Raw genomic sequence first — 23,409 nt, 5'->3', positions numbered from 1 at the left:
AGATACTAGTAAAGAGAGAGAGCATATCTTTGTGAGAAGGAAGATGAGACTTCTAATGTGATAGATTACTTGTATCTCATTAAGTCAAATAAGGACGTACATGAATATATGTGATAAAGACCCTTGCTAATATAGGAGTGTTTTCATCCATCTCATACACAGGGATAGCAAACACTATCAACATTTATCTTTAAAATGGAAAAGTTGTAAAAGAGTATAATGGAAAGAGCACTGAACTTGAAATTAGAAGACTTGGATTTGAGTCTCAGTTCTTCCCCTTAGTTGCTTTATGATCTAAGGTAAGTTATTTCCCTTCTCTGGGAAAGAGTTTACTTCAGTATAAAATGAGAGAATAAGTTCCACTAGATATTATATTATCATCCATATATGGCACAGAGTTGACAGTTTCAAAAACATGATATTAGAGGAACCAGGAAAAATTTCTGTGCTTCACTTATCCCATTTGTGAAATGAGAAGAATAACTCAGAAGAAAGTAATGCCTTCATCTGAAAGGAAGTCAGCATGAAACAATGTGAGACGATGACTCAGGATGGCTTGAGTCATCTCTGACTGTGGGAAAGTCATTTGACTTCTTGAACCCAATTTCTACCTCATCTACAAAATGGTAGACATAAGATCAATAATGCCAATCTCTCAGAGTTGTTTTGTTTTTGTTTTTCCTGAGGCTGGGGTTAAGTGACTTGCCCAGGGTCACACAGCTAGGAAGTGTTAAGTGTCTGAGACCAGATTTGAACTCAGGTCCTCCTGAATTCAGGGCTGGTGCTCTATCCACTGCGCCACTTAGCTGCCCCCTCTCTCAGAGTTGTTATGAGCCTCAAATAAGAAAACATATGTGAGCGGTTTGCAAATGTTACAAACTTTTAAGAAGAAAGCATTTATTTTCATTTTTCCACTTGTAGCCCAGTGCCTTTCATATAGTAGTTATTTAAATGCTTATTGAATTTAATTAATTAGCAATTATGGCAAATAAAAGCTCTTTAAACCTAAGAATGAATGCATGGATGAAATGAAAAGAGGGTAAAGAAAGAATGAAGAGAAGAAGGAAAATAGGAAGGAAGGAAGGAAGGAAGGAAGGAAGGAAGGAAGGAAGGAAGGAAGGAAGGAAGGAAGGAAGGAAGGAAGGAAGGAAGGAAGGAAGGAAGGAAGGAAGGAAGGAAGAGAGAGGGATAAAAGAAGGAGGGAGGGATGGAGGGAGGGAAAGAGGAAGGGGAAAAGGAGGGAAGGAAAGAGGGAGGGAAGAAGGAAAGGTGGGAGGGAGGAAAGAGAGAGGGAAGAAGGAAAGGAGGGAGGGAGGAAAGAGGAAGGGAAGGAAAGAAAGAGGGAGGGAGGAAGGAAGGAAGAAAGGGAGGGAGGGAGGGAGGGAGGAAAGTCCCTCTCAGTCTTCAATCAAGATAACAGGCCCAAGGAGAGAGTTTGAAACTTAAGTGAATTAGTATTCTTAGAGCCTATTGTATAGATTCTGCAGGTCTAGTACAAAGGATAATGATCCACTTGGCTGAAGGGGGTGGGACTATAATTTAGAGAAACTTAGTGTGTCCCTTTGCAATTCATGGCCTTAGTCTTTCATATATTTCATCTCCATAGTTCATGAACACTCCTCCCCACTATCACCAATTGCCTATTTCCAGATAACATACACCAAACCAACATATCCAGAGATTCAAAACAGAAAAAACTTATAATCAAACAGCACAGCCAAATAGTAAAGAGTCAGGTAGTAAGCATTCATGCCAACTAAATCTGCCAAGTCTCAAACCTTCAAGTAAGGCAATAGGTCCCCAACTCTATTCTATTCTCTTTGTCCTCAACACAGTGGGAATGCAAACTCACTCTTTAGTGTGTAACTTATAACCTGTTGTGCCTACTCAGAAAAGGCATTAGCAACCTGATGCACTAAAGCTTCTTGTTTCTCTGTTGCTTTTTTCTCAAGTAGTTCCATGATTCTCCCTACACTGTTTCTCTCCTGGTGTCTTGTCAGAGCACTCCTTTGCCAGCCTCTGGCCCCATAGCCTTGGTCACAGACACCAATCATGGATCTCTCTCCTAATCACCAATTCCTTTCTTCTTTAGTCTTTGGCTTCCCTCTCCTGGCAGCCTGCACATCCAATATTTATAATATACTTCTCACACACATTCTTAACCAATACTTTTTGAACTCTCTATACCTAGAGCTTTGGTGACCCATCTTGTGAAGTTGATTTATCTTTCCTCTGGAACCTATATACAGACTTTTAGAAGATGCAATTCAAAGATTACCATCCCCCTCTCCACTGAATGAGGCTCTGAGCCCTAAATCATTGTGGCAACATAAAGTCCTGTATATGTAAAGTTCCATGTATGCACAGATCACTTCTAAGCTATAAAAGCACATAGTTCCATAATGCAAGTTTCATGAAGAAAAAGTGTCCCTTCCCAAGATCATAATACTTGGAGATGAGAGCTGTATGTACAGACTATAGAAAAGGACTATATTTTAGACTGCTGTGACCAGAGATGTGGGGGCAGCATGTGACACAATGGATAAAGTGCCTGCTCTGAAACCAGCAACTCATCTTCCTGAGTTCAAATCTGATCTCAGATACTTACTAGTTGTATGACCGACCCTGAGCAAGTTACTTAACTCTGTTTGCCTCAGTTTCCTCATTTGGAGAAGGAAATGGTAAATTGCTCCAGATCTTTGCCAAGAAATCTTCACATTGTGTGACAAATAGTCAGACACAACTGAAAAATAATTGAACAACAAAAACCAGGAATGTGAGATTAAAGGAAATAATGGACATAAAGCACTTGGCAAAATGATAAATGGTATATAAATGCCAGTAATCATTACCATCTTCTTTCATGTTTTAATACTTTCGATTTTCATTCCTTGAACTTCAGCTGTACTCTTCTTGAACTCAAGAAATGTTTATAGAGCTATACAGGAATATGCTAATAAATGTTTAATAATCTGGTTCTTAGGGAAAATGCATTCACATACATTATTAAATTCAATTCACATTATTCACACTTTCTAAAGTCTAAACAATCAAAAAAATAATAAATCAAACCTTGATTTGCAGCTGTGATTTCTAAAATGTAAATGCTCACATTGAAAATTTATTTATAACCATAAAATAATGTACTGACAGACAAAACAGAATCCCTGTTTTAGGCACACCTACTCCAACCCAGCCATATACAAGCAGATCAGCAATTCTCTGTCTCCCTTCCCCTGAAATTCAACAAATTGCCCCCAAAACTGGCCAGTTGCAAATCCAGGTGATTACATTCTCCTTGAAAGCAGTTTCCAATAATTTATATTGGTTTCTTTTATAAGCATAAAGCAAAAAAGTAAAAAATTAAGGGAAGTTGTACTGAATCACAAATTGTTATTCAATACAAATTAAACAATGTTTTATTAAGCATTGTTTGATAAAGTTTAAAATTTGATAAGAATAAAGTACATAGCTCTTAGATATAAATTTGCAACATCTTATGATATTATTTGTCATGGTTATAAGCATAATAAAATATATTATGAAAGTTTTAATTCAGTGGTTTGGATTTATAGAAGTTCATATACTTTGTTCAAACTATATTCCTTCAATGTCAATCTTTGTCTAAATTATTTAAGTGAGAGATCTGCTGTGTATTTTGTCTTACACAGTTCCCCTCTCTTATACTTATAAGTACAATGCTATGTGAACTGAAGAGACAAGAAGAGAACTTCTTGAATGATTTTAATAATAACAAAAGAGTGAGAAACAGTACTACATAGATTTACAGAATATTAAATGATTTATACAACCCTGAGGCTCTGTACTGCCATATCATTGCCAGGAAAATGGTTATAGATTGACCTAAAATTTTCTCCTGTGAAAACCACCCATGCACACATACAAACAACCCCAGTGTCAAAGCTTGTTTACGGTCTGAACTTCCAATTTTTGCTTTTAATCTGAACTAGTCTCAGTTTCTAAAAGTTATTGTAGCTATAGAAAATAGTTTAATAACCACTCAAAGCTTCTTGTTTAATATTTTTTACACTGGACTACTTAGTATCTATGAAATGTTTCAAGACTACTTTCCTAAGTTCTAAGGGGAGAATAGAGCAAAGGGGATCTTAAAATTAGTTCAGGGCTTTACTGGCTTCTAACCTGGTTCATGGACTAAGATGCACCTGCTACATTTCTTTATTGGGTTTAACATCCCATATCAACATCCTTGAGCATGTAGACATTCAGCATTTTAGAAAATAACTCTTTTACAAGAAATATTTTTCATCCTCGCTAACCCGTCACCATGGATTCAAAGATACTCAGTGCCATTAAAACTTAGACACTCAATGATGGAATTTAAGGTGGAAGAGGAAAATAACAGTGACAACTTTCAGATGTTCTTTCAAGTTACAAACTACCCAACATTTGGAGATACTAGGCAATGCTAATATGTCAACATAAACCCTTTATGTCAACACCAAAGTAAGAAAAAGTAGTCAAGTCTGTGCCGACAAGAGATGCCATCTGCCACAGTTACATTTCAAGGCTTACAATGAAGGCAGAATACAATTATCTTTGAAGTGAACATGAATGCCAGCATGTTTACAGTTGTAATATAATACATGGAAATCATTAAATTATCCATCTTTTGTGCCCATTAAATTCATACAAACTCTTTCTAAAAGCTTCAAGCTAATTTTTTCTTCCTAAGATTCTTATATTACCCTTTCTTCTTACATGATACCTCATTTCTTTTTCATAATGTATTCCAGAGCAGAAACCAAGAGTAAAAATCAATAATCACAAAAAAGAACAATGATACTGTAGCATTATGGAATCACCCAAGACCAGAAAGGTTTTTGCTGAGATAAAAAAATGACATCTCATCACAAAAGTTGTAAGGTTTATATGGTTTCTGGGCAGGGGAGAAATTATCAGCAAAATCACTCCATTCTTCAGTTTCAGTATCAACCTTTAGAATCACAAAAATCTTCAAGTGAAAGCTGTGGTCCAAGATTGAAAGCCTTGATGTTTATGTGTAGTGAAGTCTCTTTCAGCAGGTTTTCAGGAATAGATGGATCAGATATGGAGATTCTTGGCCTGAGAATGAAAGCTGTCAATAGTCAATATCACTTTCTTAAAGTAACTGAAAAACATCATACTCAAAAGAGCAAAAGTGGGGGACCAGTTCATTATTTTTACCAATTTCTCAAGATTGTATACTTGGTATATTGGTAAAGAATGGTAATTTTGGCTTTGTATAAACAATTTATTATGGATCAATTTAATGTAAAATGGATCCTTTTAATCATTCTAAATATTTCTAGTTCTAATGGATTGCATTATTTTGCCTTTAAATATTTATTTTCTATTGATTCATTTTAAGATTAAAAGAGGCTGTTATATAAGGTACAAAATAATCCAACCCTATTATTCAGTTACTCAGCAGTATAGTGGATAGAGTACTAGGCCTGAAATCAGGAAAACTCATTTTTGCCAGTTCAATGTTGAGGCACCCCCTGCCTCAAAAGAACTCCAAAAATAAGGTCACAAAAGTCAGAGACAGCAGGAATACAACCAAACAATAAAAAAAATATTACTTGATATAGAAATTATATTGTCAGATATCAAGATTATCTATTTCATTCATTTTTACATTTTTAATGTTCTTTTATGTGTTGTTTCCTCCATTATACTGAAAGCTCCTTGAGGGAAGGAACTAAGTTTCTTTTTATTAATGGTATTTTCAGCACTTATCACAGTGCTTGGTACATGGTAAGGGCTTAATGTTACTGAATTTTTTTTTGATTGAATTTTCATTAGAGATGGCAAGACCTAGACTAATTTGACTCTGAAGCTGCTTACTTTTCAATTTCAGAGTTATGCCTTAAGTATTTTTATGGTTAGCAGTCAAAATCCTTACTCATCTAACATATTTACTCACAATCTTACAGGCACATCTTTAAAGTAAAACAAAAAAATTTCCACAGAAATATTCCTTGGTCACTGTAGAGAAATATCAGCTCAAGTCTTGCTTTTTGAAAAATGATGTAGTGTTTAATTGAACCAGCTTCTAGTTTCTTACAGCCAGCCACATTAAATATATATGCTTTGTAAAACAATAAACCATGAATACTCTTTCCATACATGGGCTTATTTTGCACTCAGGTTTGGTTGTAAATATTCAAAACCTTAATTTCAAATTTAACCATCCATAGTATATTCAGATAAATTGTATCTTATTTTTATGAAGCCATGATTTTACTCTCTCAAAGAGAGTTTGGAGTCTTTTTATTGTCCATTAATTTCAGAAACAATAGACTAAAAATCTGGAAAAGGCTGCCTATATATATATATATATATATATATATATATATATATATATATATATATATATATATATATATATATATATATATATATATATATATTTAGAGATAGACAATACAGAGAATTCAAGCAAGCTCTCCTACAATCTAAGCTTAGAAGTCATATGGGTGCTTCATGGAGTTTGTGAAATAGATTTTTCTTTATAGAATTCCTCTCAGAATCAGTCAAAGTAGAAAAGAATATAGAAAATGATCTCTTTTAAAAAACAGGAGGGACACACAATAATACTTTAGGCAAGAAGAGAGTTAATAACTTTTCTTCATTTGGTATATATTTTGGATTTCCCAGTCAATACATCAAAATTGTCATGGGAAAAAAGTTATAATAAATTTAGGATAAAGACCATAAAGAAGTTTTAGTTTCATTGTGAGGCATATCAGGGAAAGATTGGTTGACAGTATTTCTTCCACTAGCCAACTAGGTTTTCCTTACAATAAAGTTTTACATTGGTTTGCTTTATAAGCAATTATAGATATTTATCTATACATATGTAAGTACATTTGTGTGTGAATACATATATATTTATGTATATAAATATATTTTACATTTACATGAACACACACATACATATATATGATATACATGATATAAAGAAAAACAAGAACAATTATACTGAATCACAAACTTAGTTCATTGTAATCATTTTATAATACAGTTCTCAGATATGGTTTACAAGTATATATGATGATCATTTGATGATCCATCTCTAAAATCTTATGGAGGAGAATTATGAAAATTTTTGTCTCATAAAGTTAGAGCTTATTGAAGAAAAAAAAAGAGATTTAAAGAAAATTTGACGAGAGTTCCAGTGTAGTAAAATCGTTTTCAAGATATTTAAGAACAAAAAGAGTGAGAGGAATAAAAAGGAACAAGCAAATTGGGTGCCAGGCAAAATGCTAAGCACTTTACAAATATTTTATTTGATCTCATTTAACCTTCACAGCAACCCTGTGAAGTAGGTACTGTTATATTTACATTTCACAGTAGAGGAAATTGAAGCAGAAGTTAAGTGTCTTGCCTAATAACACAGCTAATAGGTACCTGAGACTGCATTGGAATTTACTGACTCCAAGTCCAGCTCTTAATACCTTGTGCCACCTGGCTGTTCCAGAAGGAAAGGGATGAAACTCATGTTAAGATTTTTAAAATAAACTCTTTTCACTAACAAGGACAGAAGAGTTACTGAATTTAGATTTTAACATTATAAGCTAAGATGTACTTCTTTAGGCAAATAAAATGGCACTAAAAAAAAGAAAACAAAAGAAAAATAACTAACATATACATACACATGCATATACACAGAGAGGGTCCATGGATATAATTTGAAAAAATATCAAGGAATTCAATCTCAAAATATCTGAAGAAGAGCAAGGTATCAAAAGCAGATCTCAGACATTACATTAGCCCCTTTTCAATCCTTGCTGAGATATAGATCAAGATGTCTATAATGACTATGTATATGTATATATCATGTGTGATTCCAACCAGTCTAAAAGTTCATATCAAAAATTTTTTTTCTCACATGTCTGAAATTGAACCATTTCATGAGCACAGAAAAAACAATGAACAATGTAGTCTAGCCACTTCAGAGGCTTTTTCAATCTAAAAAACATCTTGCAGACACTATTCTCAAATACATCTTCCCACTAAAAGCTGTTGATTTATTGTTCTTGTTTCCCCCATGTGAATATATACCGCCTCCATAATTTCTTCATGGCTTCAATCACTTCCTTGTTCCTCAGGGTATAGATGGCAGGATTGAGCATGGGGGTGACCATAGTGTACAGAACAGAGACTGCTTTGTCCATAGGGAAAGTCTGAAAGGGCCGGGCATAAATATAGATACAAGGAACAAAGATCAAGGTCACCACAGCAATGTGGGAGGCACAGGTGGATAATGCTTTGCTCTGGCCCTCCCGGGAATGGCTCCGAAGCATAATAAGAAGAGCTGTATAGGATCCCAGGAGTATCAGGAAGCACATCAAAGTGACCAGACCATTGTTGGAGACCATTAGCAGCTCCAGTACAAAAGTGTCTGTGCAAGCCAGCTTGATCAGCTGGGGCACATCACAATAGAAGTTGTCTAATTTGTTGGGTCCACAAAATGGGAGTTGAACAGTCAGGGCAATTTGAACTATTGAGTGGACAAAGCCTCCCACCCAGGAACCTGCCATAAAGAGTCCACAAACTCCCTGATTCATAATGAGTGGGTAGCGTAGTGGCTGGGAGATGGCAACATAGCGATCATATGCCATGACTGTGAGTAGAAAGATTTTAATGCCCCCAATGAAGTGGAAAAAAAAGAGTTGTGTAAGGCAGCCCCCAAAGGAGATGGTTGGGTTCCCAGAGAGCAGGTCAGCTAGCATCCGGGGGGAAGTGATAGAAGAGTAGCAAAAGTCAAGGAAGGAGAGGTTGGCTAGGAGAAAGTACATGGTTGTATGCAGGTGAGGGTCAGAGGATACAATGACCACAATGAGCAGGTTCCCCATGACTGTCAACAAGTACACAATAAGAAATACCACAAAGAAGAAAATCCGGAGCGCCCATACTTGGGAGAGACCCAAGAGGAGAAATCCTGTCACCTGAGTATGATTGGCCAAATTCATTTGTTTTATATATCTCTGGAGGTGAACCTGTTGGAGAAATGTGCAAAAGCAGGAAGTCATGCTAAGTATCATTATTAACAATAATACTGCCATCTGTAGTAGCATTTGGCTCTCAAAGCAGGCAGGGAATCTGGTTTCTCCTTTAATCAAGAAGATTTATCATTTGTCACTGCTGCTCTGGATGGAAGAGAATACAAATTCTCTCTGAAAATATCCGATTCTTCCAAAATGGGATGGGCTCAGAATGCATGCCCAGAACAGATTGAGCAAAAGTTGCTTGGGAAGAAATGTCACACAGGTGAATAAAGCAGATTCTGGGAGCCTAGAATGAGTGTAGAGAATGGAGGTCATGGCTTCAAGATGAGTAACCAAGGGTCAGAAACAGGTTAGGAATTCCAAAAAAGGTCACAGTGATAGAAACAGACAGCAAGGTAGGTAAGGAGAAATGAAAAAGAAAGCTTATACCTCTGCAAAATGAGTGCAATTTCAAAGAAAGGACAGAAGATAACTGATGTGAAACCTGAATCCACAATAACAATGCATCAAAGCTTCTGGGACTTTATCTCCTGGTGACATAATTTTCGATAAGGATTGTAATCTAAATTAGAGAAGTGTGATGGAAACTATTATTCTTTTTGGTACATGTAAATACTTAATAAATTCTCTCTCTCTGTCTCTCTCTCTGTCTCTCTCTGTCTCTCCTCTCTACTACACTATATTATAATATTCTTACACACTTTTAAAATATATATTCATGTATTCAAATATATTTAATATATATATTTAAGTAGTTCATTGGCTTCAACAGACTGCTAAAGGGATCCATGACATTAAAAATTTTCATAACCCCCTGAATTAGGTGACATCTGAGCTACTGCTTCTCTAACATTCTATATTGTAAAAAACAGCAGTTGGTTTTTTCTAATGATAGACCAAGGTAACATGATGAACCAGTAGGAAGAGTACTGGCTCTGGAGTCAGAGGATATAAGTCCAAAACCTATCTTCCACATTTTGCACTTTTGTGACCTTAGTCAAATCACTTAACTTCTCAAGGACTCAGTTTCTTCAAATTTAAAATGAAATTGAACTAGATGGCTTGGAAGCCCCTTACATCTCTATATCTACAATTCTGTGATGCCATGGTTTCCATCATGCTAATAGGTGAGTGGTTTGTAGATCACATCAATGAGCAGCAGAAAGCCACATGAAAATTTTGTAGATAAGAATGATGTTCAACTAAAAATGATTGAAATAATTAATAATTTTAGCAGAGCAACCAGATTTAAAATAAACCCACATAAAATCATCAGCATTTCTATATATTATCAATAAAACCCTGCAAGAAGATATAATAAGAAGTACCCTCATTAAAAAATAGCTATAAAATCTATAAAATACTTGGAAGTATACCTGTCAAGACAAATACAGAAAATACATAAACATAATTGTAATATACTTTTTTATACAAATAAAGTCAGAATTAAATAATTAGAGAACTATTAATTATTCATGGTTGGGCAGAGCCAAAATAAAAAAAAATGACAGTTCTATCTAAACTTATTTATTTTTTCAATGATGTCCAATTAAATTACCAAAAAATATTTTTCTGAGATAGAAAAAATAATAACAAAATTCATTTGAAAGAACAAATGGTCAAGAAAATCAAGGGATTTTTGTAGAAAAATGCATAAGTAGAAAGAGATTTAGCAATATCTGATTTAAAACTATATTATAAGGCAGTAATTATTAAAACTATCTAGTACTGGATAAGAAATAGAAAAGTGGATCAGTAGAACAGAGTAGATAAAATTCACAGTATTAAATGATTACAGCAGCCTTGCTGTATTTGATAATGTAAGCATTGGGGATAACAATATACTATTTGGTTAAAAAAAAACGTTGGGAAAACAAGAAAGCAGTCTGGCAGAAATTGGGTATAGACCAATATCTTAACTATTAGCCAAGATAAGGGAGATATTAGAAAATTAGAACCTGGAACATTACCTATCATATTTGTAGATAGGAGAAGGATTTATAAATAAATAAGAGATAGAAAATATTTATTGTGAGATATAAAATGGGTAACTTTGAATACATTAAATTAAAAAGATTTTGTACACATAAACCCAATATAACCAATATTAAAAGGAAAGAAAATTGGGGGGAGCAAGAGAATAGATAGTTTCTCAGATAAAGGTCTTATATCTCAAATATATAGAAAACTTTGAGAAATTCATAAGAATATGAGTCATTTCCTAATTGATAAATGGTCAAAGGATATGAACAGGCAATTTTTTCAATGAAGAAATCAAAGTCATAGACTTATAGAGAAAAGTATTCTAAATTATTATTGATTAGAGAAATGCAAATTAAAACAACTTTGAGTTATTATCTCACCTCTATCAATTTGACTAAAATTATAGAAAGGGAAAATGATCATTGTTAGGGGGGATATGAAAAATTAGGATGCATACTCTGCTGGAGAACTGTGAACAGATTCAACCATTTTGTAAAACAATCTAGAATTATGCCCCAAATGTTATGCAACTGTGTACACCCTTTGACCCAGCAATACCACTATTTTGCATATTCCCCAAGGTGATGAAAGGCAAAGAAAAATAATCTCTGTATTCTAAAATATTTATAGCAGCTGTCTTTATGATGGCAAAAAACTAGAAATTAAAGGGATGGCTATCAACTGGGAATGGCTAAACAAGTTATAGAATATGATTGCAATACTACTTTGTTGTAAGAAATGAAGAGCTGGTTAATCTTAGGAAAACATGGAAAGATTTGCATGAAATAATGAAAAGTGAAATGAGCAGATTTGAGAGAATGCTGTATACAGTAAGAATACTATTTTAAGAACAACTTTGAGCAAATAAGTTATTTAGCCAATTATAAATACTCAAATTAACTATAAAGGACATATGAAGGAAGATACTATCTGCATCAAAGAAAGAATATATAAATAGAAGTAGGTATAGAATGACTATATAAATATGTGCATGTGTATATGTATATGTATGTATATATGTATACACATACACACACACACATATGTGTGTGTGTATACATATTTGTGTCTAATGGTACCTAGCCATCTCTAGGGTAGAGAGGGGAGAAGGAAAGAAAAAAAAAATTTACATGTTAACTTTATTATATATTTAAAAGGAATAGCAAGTTGTGATATGGTGCAGTCCTTAGGAAGAATGTAGCAATAACCTCAAGACCAACTGGCCTTGGGAATGATGTAGTTAAGAATGATGTATTTCTTCCCTTAGGTTATCCTGCCCTAATTTACTCTATATGACCAGAATGCTGAGTTCCACCTCCCCCCCTAAAAAAAAAAAAGATTGGTAGCCTATTGGTCAGTGATAAGAGTTTCTAAGACTAATGAGCAGCAATAATGAGTTGCTTAAAATTAACACAGGTGTAGAACAAAATTGAGTGCCTGCCATTTGACCTAGTGACATTTCAGGCCTAAAAACACACCTCTGGAAGATTCTGCCCATGAGCTCTGCCCAGGAAATTATGGATACTGCACCTGAACACAAAGTCAGAAGCCATAAAATTAGATATCAGTGACATGAAGCACCTGGTTTCTCTAATTTTTCCCTATAAATCTACCTTCTTGCTGTTGGCCCTTTGCTAACTTCTTTTGGAACTTAGCCTGCTGTTAGTAATATAAGTAAAACTTTCTCTTTTAACTTGGAGACAATTTGAGTTTGTGAATTTTTTCATCATATCTGTGACACCAATCAGGGATCCCAACACTTTTGGGGTGTCATAGACCCCATTAGTTGTACCTAACAAATCTGCAGTTTAATGTACAGTATATTTTTTTTATTGTATTATGTTATGGAATTGCTTGTTTTATTTCATAGATTAAAAATAAAATAAATAAAAATTTTGAAAAATGATGAGTTGGTTGACTTTAGAAAAACATAGAAAGACTTGCATGAAATAAGAAAAATGAAATGAGCAGAATCAAGAGAATGTAGTATAAAATAATGACAATAGTGTTAGAAAAACAACTGTGAATAATTGTGAATAACTAAGTTATCTTGAGTATTATGAATACTCAAATCAACTACCAAGGGCTTATAAAGGAAGATGCTGTCTACTTGCAGAGAAAGAACTAATAAGTAGAACTATGCATAGTATGATTTCACATATATACATATACATATATATATTTAGTGTGAGTATACGTGTGTGTAAATAAGATGAGTAGATAAAATTCAAAGTACTAAATGATTATAGAAGCCTTGTTTGATGATGTAAACTTTGGGGATAAGAACATAGTTTTTGGTTAAAAAATTATTGGGAAAACATTTATACATATATATATATACATAAATATACATATATACACATATAATACATACACACACACATATATACATTATATATATCTGTGTAAAGTGGTGGTCTTCTCTAATATGGAGTGGGGAGGGAGGGAAGAAGACAATTTAAAACTTTAAAATTAACAAAAACATAAGCAAAATTTAGGAAAAGGAGCAGTAGCTTATACTCCAACCATACAACGTGAACATTTGTTAGTAAAATATCTATATCTATAATTGTACATACACACACAAGATAAGTGTAAAAGGGAAAAAAGTGAAGGGGAGTAAGGATTGTCAGAAAAATCTTCTGTTAAAAGTTTTTCTGCAAAGGAAGCTACAAATTCTAAGAACCAAAGTTGAAGAGGGAGTATGTTTAAGAAATGGGAGGAATTATACATACACACACACATTTCTGAAAGTATGAGATAGGAAAAGGAGTCCTAAAGGAAAACTTAAAAGGCCAATTCAGCTGAACCACAGTGCATATAAAGAGGGGTAATATGTAAATAAGATTGGAAAGAAAGATTGGAACCAGGTCATGGGAGATTTTAATTACCAAACAGAGCAATCAGTGTTTGACCCCCGGGCAAGTCACTTAATCCCAATTGCCTCAGGGGAAAAAAAAATCACTTTTGAAGTTGAATGGTAAATGGATTTGAGTAGGGAAAGATTTAGCATAGGAGACAAATAATCCAAGCCCCTGAACTCAAAGAAGTCATATTCTACTAAGAGGGATATATCATGTACATGAATAAGCATATTATATGTAGAGTACAATGAGAATGATGGAAATATCTAGATAAATTGCTCTAGAAAAATTGGAAGATATTGAGATCAGCTGGAGGGGCACCAGTGAAGGTTGAAGTAAGAGAAGTGCCTGAGATAGATCATGAAAAAAGAGAAGGATTTTAGTGGATAGAGACATGAAGGGAAAGTATTAATTTAGTGACAGGGAAATTTGTTGAATTTTTTTGTTTGTTTTGTTGAGATAGAGAGAAAGAAAAAGGGAGGAAAGAAGAGAGGGAGGTAGAGAGAGGGAGAGAGAGGGAGAAGAACAGGAAGAGGGAGGGAAAGAGGTAGAATAGCATTTATAGAATGATTTATAATCCACAAAGTATTTTACATCTATTATTTCACTGAATCCCAAAGATAAATTATATTTTATATTCCCTATTAGATATGAAAATTAAAGCAGAGAGAGGTTTCAAAATTGTTTAAAGTTAGTGATCCTGATAACACACTAATAATAGAGTCTGTGAATCATAGTACCTGAAGGAGTTGCAGGGCAGCCTTTGCTGACACAGGTGTTGTGGACTAGGAATGAAATAAATTGGAGGCACAGGGAAGAGGAGAGAGGTCAGAGAACAGCAACTGCCTCTCAGTCTCCTTGTATCATCCTCTTACAAGAGGAGACCTATTCTGGGTTGGATCTCTAACAGCCACTGTCAGGTGGCCCCAGTAACACAACAATTCCCAGTATTTAATAATTAGCCCTTGGCCATGATAACAGGGCCCTTGATCTTCATGGTAACTCTTCTTTGGATTCTCTCCAACTTATTAATGTGATAAGTTACTAAAATGTGGCAACCAGAAATAAACATGATTCTTTAGATATGATCTGAATGGGACAGAATATAGCAAGATTGACCATAATGCTGAATACCATGCTTATTTTAATGTAGCCCAAGGGGACATCAGTCAGTGACTCTGGCCTCCTGGCTGTTCCACAAACAAGATAGTCTATCTCTTGGTTCTGGGCATTTCTGCTGACTGTCCACAATGCCTGGAACACTTTCCCTCCTCAACTATAGCCACTGGCTTCCTTTAAGTTCCCAGTTAAATCCTATCATTTACAACAAGACTTTCCCAGTCTGTCTTAATCATTTCCTATTTCTACATGGGTTTGCTTTTTTCCCCACCATTAGACTGTAAACTTATTAAAGACAAGAATTAATTTTTGTCTCCTTTTTTGTATCCCCAGCACTGTACCTGATGCAGAGTAATTATTAAATGTTTATTGATGGATCTAGTTAATTGTCATGTCATACTATCAACTCATATTAATTCCACAAAAAATCCAAGATCTTTTATAAACTTAGGCCCATGTTTTCACTTTTTGAGTTCAGTTCAATTCAAAAAGCATTTATTAAATGCATATTATGGACCAGGCTCTTTGATTGATACTCAGGAGACAAAAACAATAGTGCCTGACCTCACCAAGCCTATATTCTAACTTTTGCTGATAGCTCAGGGGAGGTTTGCAATTGCTTCTCAAACTTTCCCACTAACCACCTCACCATTTACTCTTGATTGGATCACACAACCATGAGCATGCTTGACCTTAGGAAGAACCAGATCAAAACACAATTGGGAAACATTTAACAATGTAAATAAAAACATTATTATCATTTTTATCATTATTACATCATGGTATTGATGTATTACTAATTATTATTTGTTATAATCTGATTATATAATATATTATAATTCTGATATGTTATTAATATATTATGTAATATGTAAATATATAATATAACATATTGTCATATATAACTATAAGTAAAGTAATTAAATTATTAATTAATCATAGATGATGTGTTTTCTGGAAATTTCTATTTGAGTTTGTTCTCAATGTATGCTCTAACACATCAGTTCCTTCTAATAGCTATATATTCTGCTTTTCCCTACTTGTTGGGAAATTGACTTGCATGTTCATTTTGCAGTTCTACTGCCAGGCCCCATCACAATTTCATAGAATTATAGAATGGGACCTCATCTATTCCAATACATTACCCCCCCTTCCAAAAAATATCCTTTCTACAATAGGTCTATTGAGACAGCTGGATGATCCAAGGGACAAATCACTGGGCCTGGAATCAAAAAGACTTGAATTCAAATCCTATCTCACCCATATGACCTGTGTGTATTTGGGAAAATCACCTGGTCTTTGCCTCAGTTTCTTCAAATGTAAAATGGGATTAATAATTGCACGCACTTCCCAGAGTTATCATGAGGATCAAATGAGATATTTATAAAGTACTTAGCACAATGCCTGAAACATAGTAGGCACTATGTATACATTAAATGCTATTATTACTACTATAAAGTGGTCAACCAGTTTTTGCCGGAAGACTTCTAATAAGAGGAAAGCTAGTACTTCCAGAAGTCTCCCATTCCACTTTGCTAATCGCCTGAAATTTGAAGAAGTTTCTCCTAACATTAAACCTCAGCTTGACTTTTTTTGCAACTGCCTCTCATTCCTCTTAGTTATCCCATTGATACCAAAAAGGACAAGTTTAGTTTAATTTCTACATAACAATTTTCCAAATATTTGAAAACCCAGGATTTCTGTTCTCCAATTTCTTCAGTCAATTTTCCTTATTTCCTTATTTCCTTAAGCCCTTATTCATCTGGGGTGCGTTCCCTTGGACATTATTATATTTATCCATGCCCTTCCTTAAAGGTAACACTCAGAACAGAAAACAATATTCCAGATACAAGCAGAATCCAGCAGAGTATAATCAGATGATCTTTTTTCCCATTATTGGAAGTTCTTCTTCCCTTATTATAGCTCAATATCACATTGGTATTGTTTTATTTACCATATCATAAAGATAATTTATATCATGCTCTCAGTGCATCCAATTCTCAAATCATTCTCAAACAAACTACATAATTATGCCTCCCACATTTTGTATTTGTGAAATCAATTCTTGGAAACAAAGTGTGAGACTACCTTTGTCCCTATTAAATCACCTCTCTTTAGATCCATTCCAGTCTTTTAATTGTCTCAAAATTTCCTTGGATCCTGACATTTTTATTAGATATACTTCTTGATTTGCCATCCAATCATTTGCAAATTTGTTAAGCATTCCATTTTTCTTTAAACCAAATTATTAATTAACATCGTGAATATCATGAAACCAAACAAATTTTTTGAGAACTCTACTATATACCAATTTCTAACCTGATATTGAATCATCAATAACTATTATAGGGGTCTGAGCAATAAATTGATTGTAAATACATTTAATTTTATTTCTGTCTAGCTTACAGTTTGCCATCTTTTCCACAGAATAGCATGTTAAATATTTTACTGAAATTTTGCAAGCTACACATGAAAGATTCTTATCTATCAGCTTAGCCTGTCAGAAAAAATAATATGATTAGCCTAAAATGACTTCTTAATAAAGTTATACTGTTTTTCCAGATCATCATTTCATTTTCTATATGTTCTTTAATCAAATTTGTAATAATTCAGTTTAGAATGTTAACAGGAATTGAAGTCAGTTGCATTTGCTTGTAATTTACTATTATCTTCTTTTCCTTTTTTTTTTTGAAAAATTGGAAAAAGATTTTTCTTTCTCCAATCTGTATTACTTCTCCAGTGTTCCTTTATCTTATAGCATTTCCAGATTTATAAGACATTTGCTATTTTTCTTTTCATCTACAGTTCTGTTATACTTACTCTTATTCTTCCACTTATTTACTTTCCTCCTTCTTTTCTTTTTTCTTTACACTACAGTTCTAACATGGGGCTACTTTCCCCAATGAAGTAATATTCACATCACCTCAGTAAATATATATCAAGAATTTATCTTTAAAGTAAATTTGTATCTAATCATAAGGAATTCACATTTATATAGCTATCTGAGTCCAAATCTTTTTACCTAATTAGCTCATGAGGTCTTCCTAATAATCCTGTGGAATAACTAGTGTAAATATTATTATCTTCAATCAGAGAAATGTAAATTAAGACAACTCTGAAATACTATTATATACCTGGCTAAGATGACAGGAAAAAAATAATGATGAATGTTGGAGGGGAAAACTGGGACACTGATACATTGTTGGTGGAGTTGTTAACGAATCCAACCATTCTGGAGAGCAATCTGGAATTATGACTAAAAAGTTATCAAACTGTGCATACAGTGCTATTACTGGGCTTATATCCCAAAGAAATACTAAGAAGGGAAAGGGACCTGTATGTGCCAAAATGTTTGTGGCAGCTCTTTTTGTAGTGACTAGAAACTGGAAACTGAGTGGATGCCCATCAGTTGGAGAATGGTTGGGTAAATTGTGGTATATGAATGTTATGTCTGTAAGAAATAACCAGCAGGATGAATACAGAGAGATTTGGAGAGACTTACATGATCTGATGCTGAGTGAAATGAGCAGAACCAGGAAATCATTATACACTTCAACAACAATACTATATGAGGATGCATTCTGATGGAAGTGGATATCTTCAACAAAGAGAAGATGTAATTCAGTTCCAATTGATCAGTGATGGACAGAATCAGCTACACTCAGAAGGAACACTGGGAAATGAGTGTAAACTGTTTGCATTTTTGTTTTTCTTCCCAGGTTATTTTTACTTTCTGAATCCAATTCTTCCTGTTCAACAAGAAATTCCATTCTGCACACATATATTGTATCTAGGATATACTGTAACACATTTAACATGTATGAGACTGCCTGCCATCTAGGAGAGGGGTGGAGGGAAGAAAGGGAAAAATTGGAACAGAAGTGAGTACAAGGGATGTTGTAAAAATTACCCATGTATATGTACTGTCAAAAAGTTATAATTACAAAATAAAAAATAAAATAAACATTTTTAAAATATTATTATCTTAATTTAAAGAAGAGGCAATTGACAAGCCGAATTAAGACTAAAATTCAGATTTTCTAACTTTCAATTTGCTATATTCTCCATAAAATCATAATATTGTCTATACATGATGATAATGATGAATTGGAATCAATTTAACAACATGTAGTTACATAGAGATAATTTTGTTAAATGACTGAAATCAAGTGATTTTTCCTCATTTGCTAACTTTACTACAATAGAAAGAACACTAAGCTCTGGATTAAAAAGATCATGATTTAAATCTTCTTGATACTTGTATGACTAGTATAGTACTAATACGTATAATATAGACTATAGGACATTTAACATAGAATATATTCCATGGTTAACTAACTAAAAGATTCCAGGCCATAATTTCCTTAATTAGAAAATGGGTGCACATAAGAAGGAATTTTGATTTTTTGAGACTTTTGAAACTACTAGATTTAGATCATCTGATCCAACCCTTCTCATTTTATGGATGAGGAATGAAGTCTAGAAAGGTTATTTGCTGGACATCACATTATTAGTAAATAATAAAGTGTTTTTTTTTTTAACTTTAGATTCAATTTCCATTGTATAGTGATGCTTAGTGTGTGATCTTCAGCAGAGTTTCTCTGAGATTTAGTTTTAAGGTCTAAGTTTTCAAGGCCTACATCTACTATCCAATGATCAATTAGAAAGATTTTGTGATGGACAAAGATATTGGGTTTAATGAATGGGTGCTATGAAAAAAAGCACTACATCAATTACCACCTAGGAAAATTATTAATGTTCTGACCAGAAACAGTAGAAAGAAAACACATCATAGATGACAACTGGGACATTATCTAATCTAGCTTTTCTGCTTCCTTCTTCTCTTTCTTTCTAGCTCATTTATAATAATTCTACTTTCTTCTTTTTCTGTATTTTTACTTCCTTCTTTTTTCTTTTTAGACCATTTATAATAATTCCACAGTTTCAGTCTTCTTAGTATCAACCCACTTACAAAATTCTAAAATCTCAGAGGTTTGTCTATCCAAACTACACCTAAAGGAAAATCTCTGCCCACCTCCCACCCCTAACATTTCTAACAAGGGACCATCTAGTTTCAAATAACAACATCAATTGAATATCAGAATACTAAAGAAAGCATTTCCACTTTTAAACAAAACTAATTTTTAGGAAATTTTTTCCTGAAAGGGATTGAAAAATTGCCTCTTCGAAACTTCCATTTATCACTTCAAATTCAGCCCTCTTGGCCTGTTACACTTCTCTCTTTCTCCTCCATTAATTTCTTGCTCCTTTCCTCCTTCCATCTTCAGAATGACATAGTACAGGTTTCCTGCAGGTGACAATCTATTAGATATTTAAAGGCATCTATCATTCATATACACCACCACCACCACCATCACTGTCACCACTATAGATTATCATCTCCTTACTTCATTATTGCGCAGTCTTTTTAATGTGTTAAACTCTTTTTGGCCCTATTCTTGATAAAGATGCTAGGAAAGTTTTCCATTTCCTTTTCCAGTTCATTTTTTTTTTTCAGTTTCTCTGAAGTGAACATTTTTTTCTTTTTTTATTTATTTTTTCCAGCTCATTTTACAGATGAGGCAAACAAGATTAAGTGACTTGTTCAGCATCACACAGCTACTAGATGTATGAGGCTGGATTTGGACTCACAGAGATGAATCTTCCCAACCCTACACTAGCATTCTACCTATTACACCATCTAACTGCCCCTGATCTTGTGTATGTATCCTTAATTCTTTCAACAAAGCTTCACATAAAATGGATTTACGTTCCCCTGTTATCCAAGTTGTCCTTCCCTGGATTTACTACAGTTTACAAATAATTTTCTTAAGAGGAAAACTCAAATAATAATCCTTCTGTAGTCTGATTAGGGCAACAAACAACGGGACTAGCAGCTACCTTCTTTCCTGTCAATCAGCTTCTTATAACAAGGCAGAATTGAATTAGCTTTTCTGGCTACCATATTACAATACAGACTTCTGAGACATTCACCTCCTTTCCTCCCCTCCATAATTTTCCTGCCTTCTCTTTTTCCGTCTCCCACATTTTCTACATTTACATGTAATAGAGAAAAAGGGGAAGACATTCCAAGCAAAGAAAGAGCTGTTAGATCAATTATAAACTTTCTAATTTTTATCTCTTCTTTCATCCTTACCCCCCCCCCACCTCCAGTGCTGCTGGGATTGGACAAGTTGAAGAACTATGCCTAGAAGTCAGTTCACAGTGTTCTTGCTACAGATGTTATCTATGAAGACTTTCCAGCTAGGCTAAAGGAGTCAGGGCATAGGGGAACCAGCATAGGCTTTGTCTTGCCAAACACTAGCTTCAAAACCCAGTCCTTCCCTGTGAATTCTTAGGCAAGTTACAACACTCTCTGTACTTGTTTCCTCATCTATAAAAAGAGGGGGTTGGACCAATTAAAAAGTAAATTCTCTTCCAGTTCTTAAGTATATTAAGATCCCAGCCTGTACATGAGAAAGGGAGAACAAGAAAAAGAGGAAGAACTCAAGACCTTAAAACTTAATTCTGCAAACATTTGTTATATTATTATGTGTAAGACTTCTACAAGGACTGAGAGGAAGGTGATACACAAAGATGCAGGAGATGTAGTCCCTGAAATCAATTCCAAGGAAAAGTGGAAATAATTCTTGATTTGAAATAGTATCTCTTTCTTCTTGACCTGCCATCAGATACCACATAGGACCAGACCTTGGCAAAATGGTGAATTGAACTGGACAAAGTTTTTCTGAAGTGCTTTCTCCTCTACTTCAGCTCTTTGAAATGTTTCCCCTCACTTGCTTTTTTACCTTGCTGGCAACTCCACTCTTTCCTCCCCCAACCCTCAGCTCAGCTCCTGGTAACTTCTTATCTTTCTTATCTTCTCTAACTGATATCCAAACCTCCTTTCCAAAAAAGTTGCAATAAATTCGCCCATATTGCTATGCAAAGGACAACTAACAATTTAATTTGCTATCCCCTGCTTTGGAATTTTTGCCTTTCAAGACAAGACGTATTGAAAAGAGCCAAGTACTTAGCACCAGAAGACCTGGGTTTGAGACCCTGATCTACCATCTACCAGTTTTGTGGTATTAGTCACATTACTTCTCTCTGAACCTTTGTTCCTTTCTCTTAAAATGAGGGATTAGACAAATATTTATAAGGTTCCTTTTGGCTCTAATCTTTTCTAAGAATAGGAAGACTTAAGGATTGCCTCCAAATGAAAATTTGCCATGAGCTTTCTAATTGCTAATCTTTCTGTGAGTAGCTCAAGTATTATTGTACCCATGTTATAGATGATGAAACCAAGTCTTAGAGAAACTCTGCTAAAGGTTACACAAGCTAGTAAGTATACTAAGCACCATGATACAATGAAAATTGGATCTAAAGTCAAAAGCTTTAATACTTATTAATAATGTGATGTCCAGCAAATAACAACATCTCTGGCCCTCATTCCTTATCTATAAAATGAGAAGGATTGGATCAGATAATCTAAAATCTCTAAATCAATGACTCTGTGCTAAATTCAGAGCTCTTCATATCATATGTGTAAGAATATGGGAATTTCAAAGGAGACTCCTAAGACATATCCATCTCCATTTAGCCCTTCTCTTCCCCAACAACTCTTCTCAAGAGACTTCAGGAATCGCTGCAAGAATATGATTCTAATATTGCATAAATGGCAATTTAATGCATATTAGAATTTAAAAATCTAAATAGCATAAATAAAAAATATATAGCAAACCATTCAAAACAAATTCTTTTGTCTCTTCCAATTATTTATTTCCCAGTTTTACTTATTTTTCCTGAGGTCAGGGTTCTAATTTTAATCTATGTCTTACAAAATATCAACAAGGTTCATTGCCTGAAGCAGCTGAATAAATGTTGAATGAATTATTACTATAACTTCTGTTATGTTAATGTTGATAACATTATCATTATGATACAAAAGTGAAAGTATGCATTTATATAAGCCTTTAAAAGTGGTCATCTGATTTTATTCATTATCTCATTTGAGCCCCACAACTCTGTGAAGTAGGTACCATTATTATCTCTATTTTACATATGGGGAGATAGACACAGAGATTAAGGGATTTGTCTATATCACACAGCTATTAAGTAACAAAGGCAGAATTGAAGGAATCTTCCTAACTCTAAGTCTATATTCTTCATCAGACAAAGAGAAGAAAGAGAACAAGAATAAAAAGAAAAAAAAAAAAAAAAGATGGAGGAAATATAAACCTAAGTTGAAAGAGAAGCTTACCTGGAAAATACTTGTTACAAATCCTAATCTCCAGCTTTCTGAGGGGTCCTGGAGATGCCATATTCCAGGTTAAAAAATGACCTAAATTCTCATCAACTCAAAGATCTAGATTTGTTCTGAAAAAGATACTGGTCAGAAGACCTAG

General features: G+C 34.0%; 1 protein-coding gene across 1 annotated transcript; it reads right to left on the bottom strand.

The window, feature by feature from the left end:
• Positions 1 to 8,054: 8,054 nt before the first annotated feature.
• OR4D5 (olfactory receptor family 4 subfamily D member 5) lies at positions 8,055 to 8,999 on the bottom strand. The gene has a single exon (XM_074297390.1). The coding sequence runs from the start codon at positions 8,997 to 8,999 to the stop codon at positions 8,055 to 8,057; it is 945 nt and encodes a 314-aa protein (XP_074153491.1).
• Positions 9,000 to 23,409: the final 14,410 nt, after the last annotated feature.

Source organism: Sminthopsis crassicaudata, chromosome 3 (genome assembly GCF_048593235.1).
Source record: "Sminthopsis crassicaudata isolate SCR6 chromosome 3, ASM4859323v1, whole genome shotgun sequence".
Classification (NCBI taxonomy): Eukaryota; Metazoa; Chordata; class Mammalia; order Dasyuromorphia; family Dasyuridae; genus Sminthopsis; species Sminthopsis crassicaudata.
This window is presented reverse-complemented; position numbering and strand designations above follow the sequence as displayed.

Excerpts from the sequence above, each read along its gene's own strand:
- OR4D5 (XM_074297390.1), bottom strand. The coding sequence starts at position 8,999 with ATGAATTTGGCCAATCATACTCAGGTGACAGGATTTCTCCTCTTGGGT.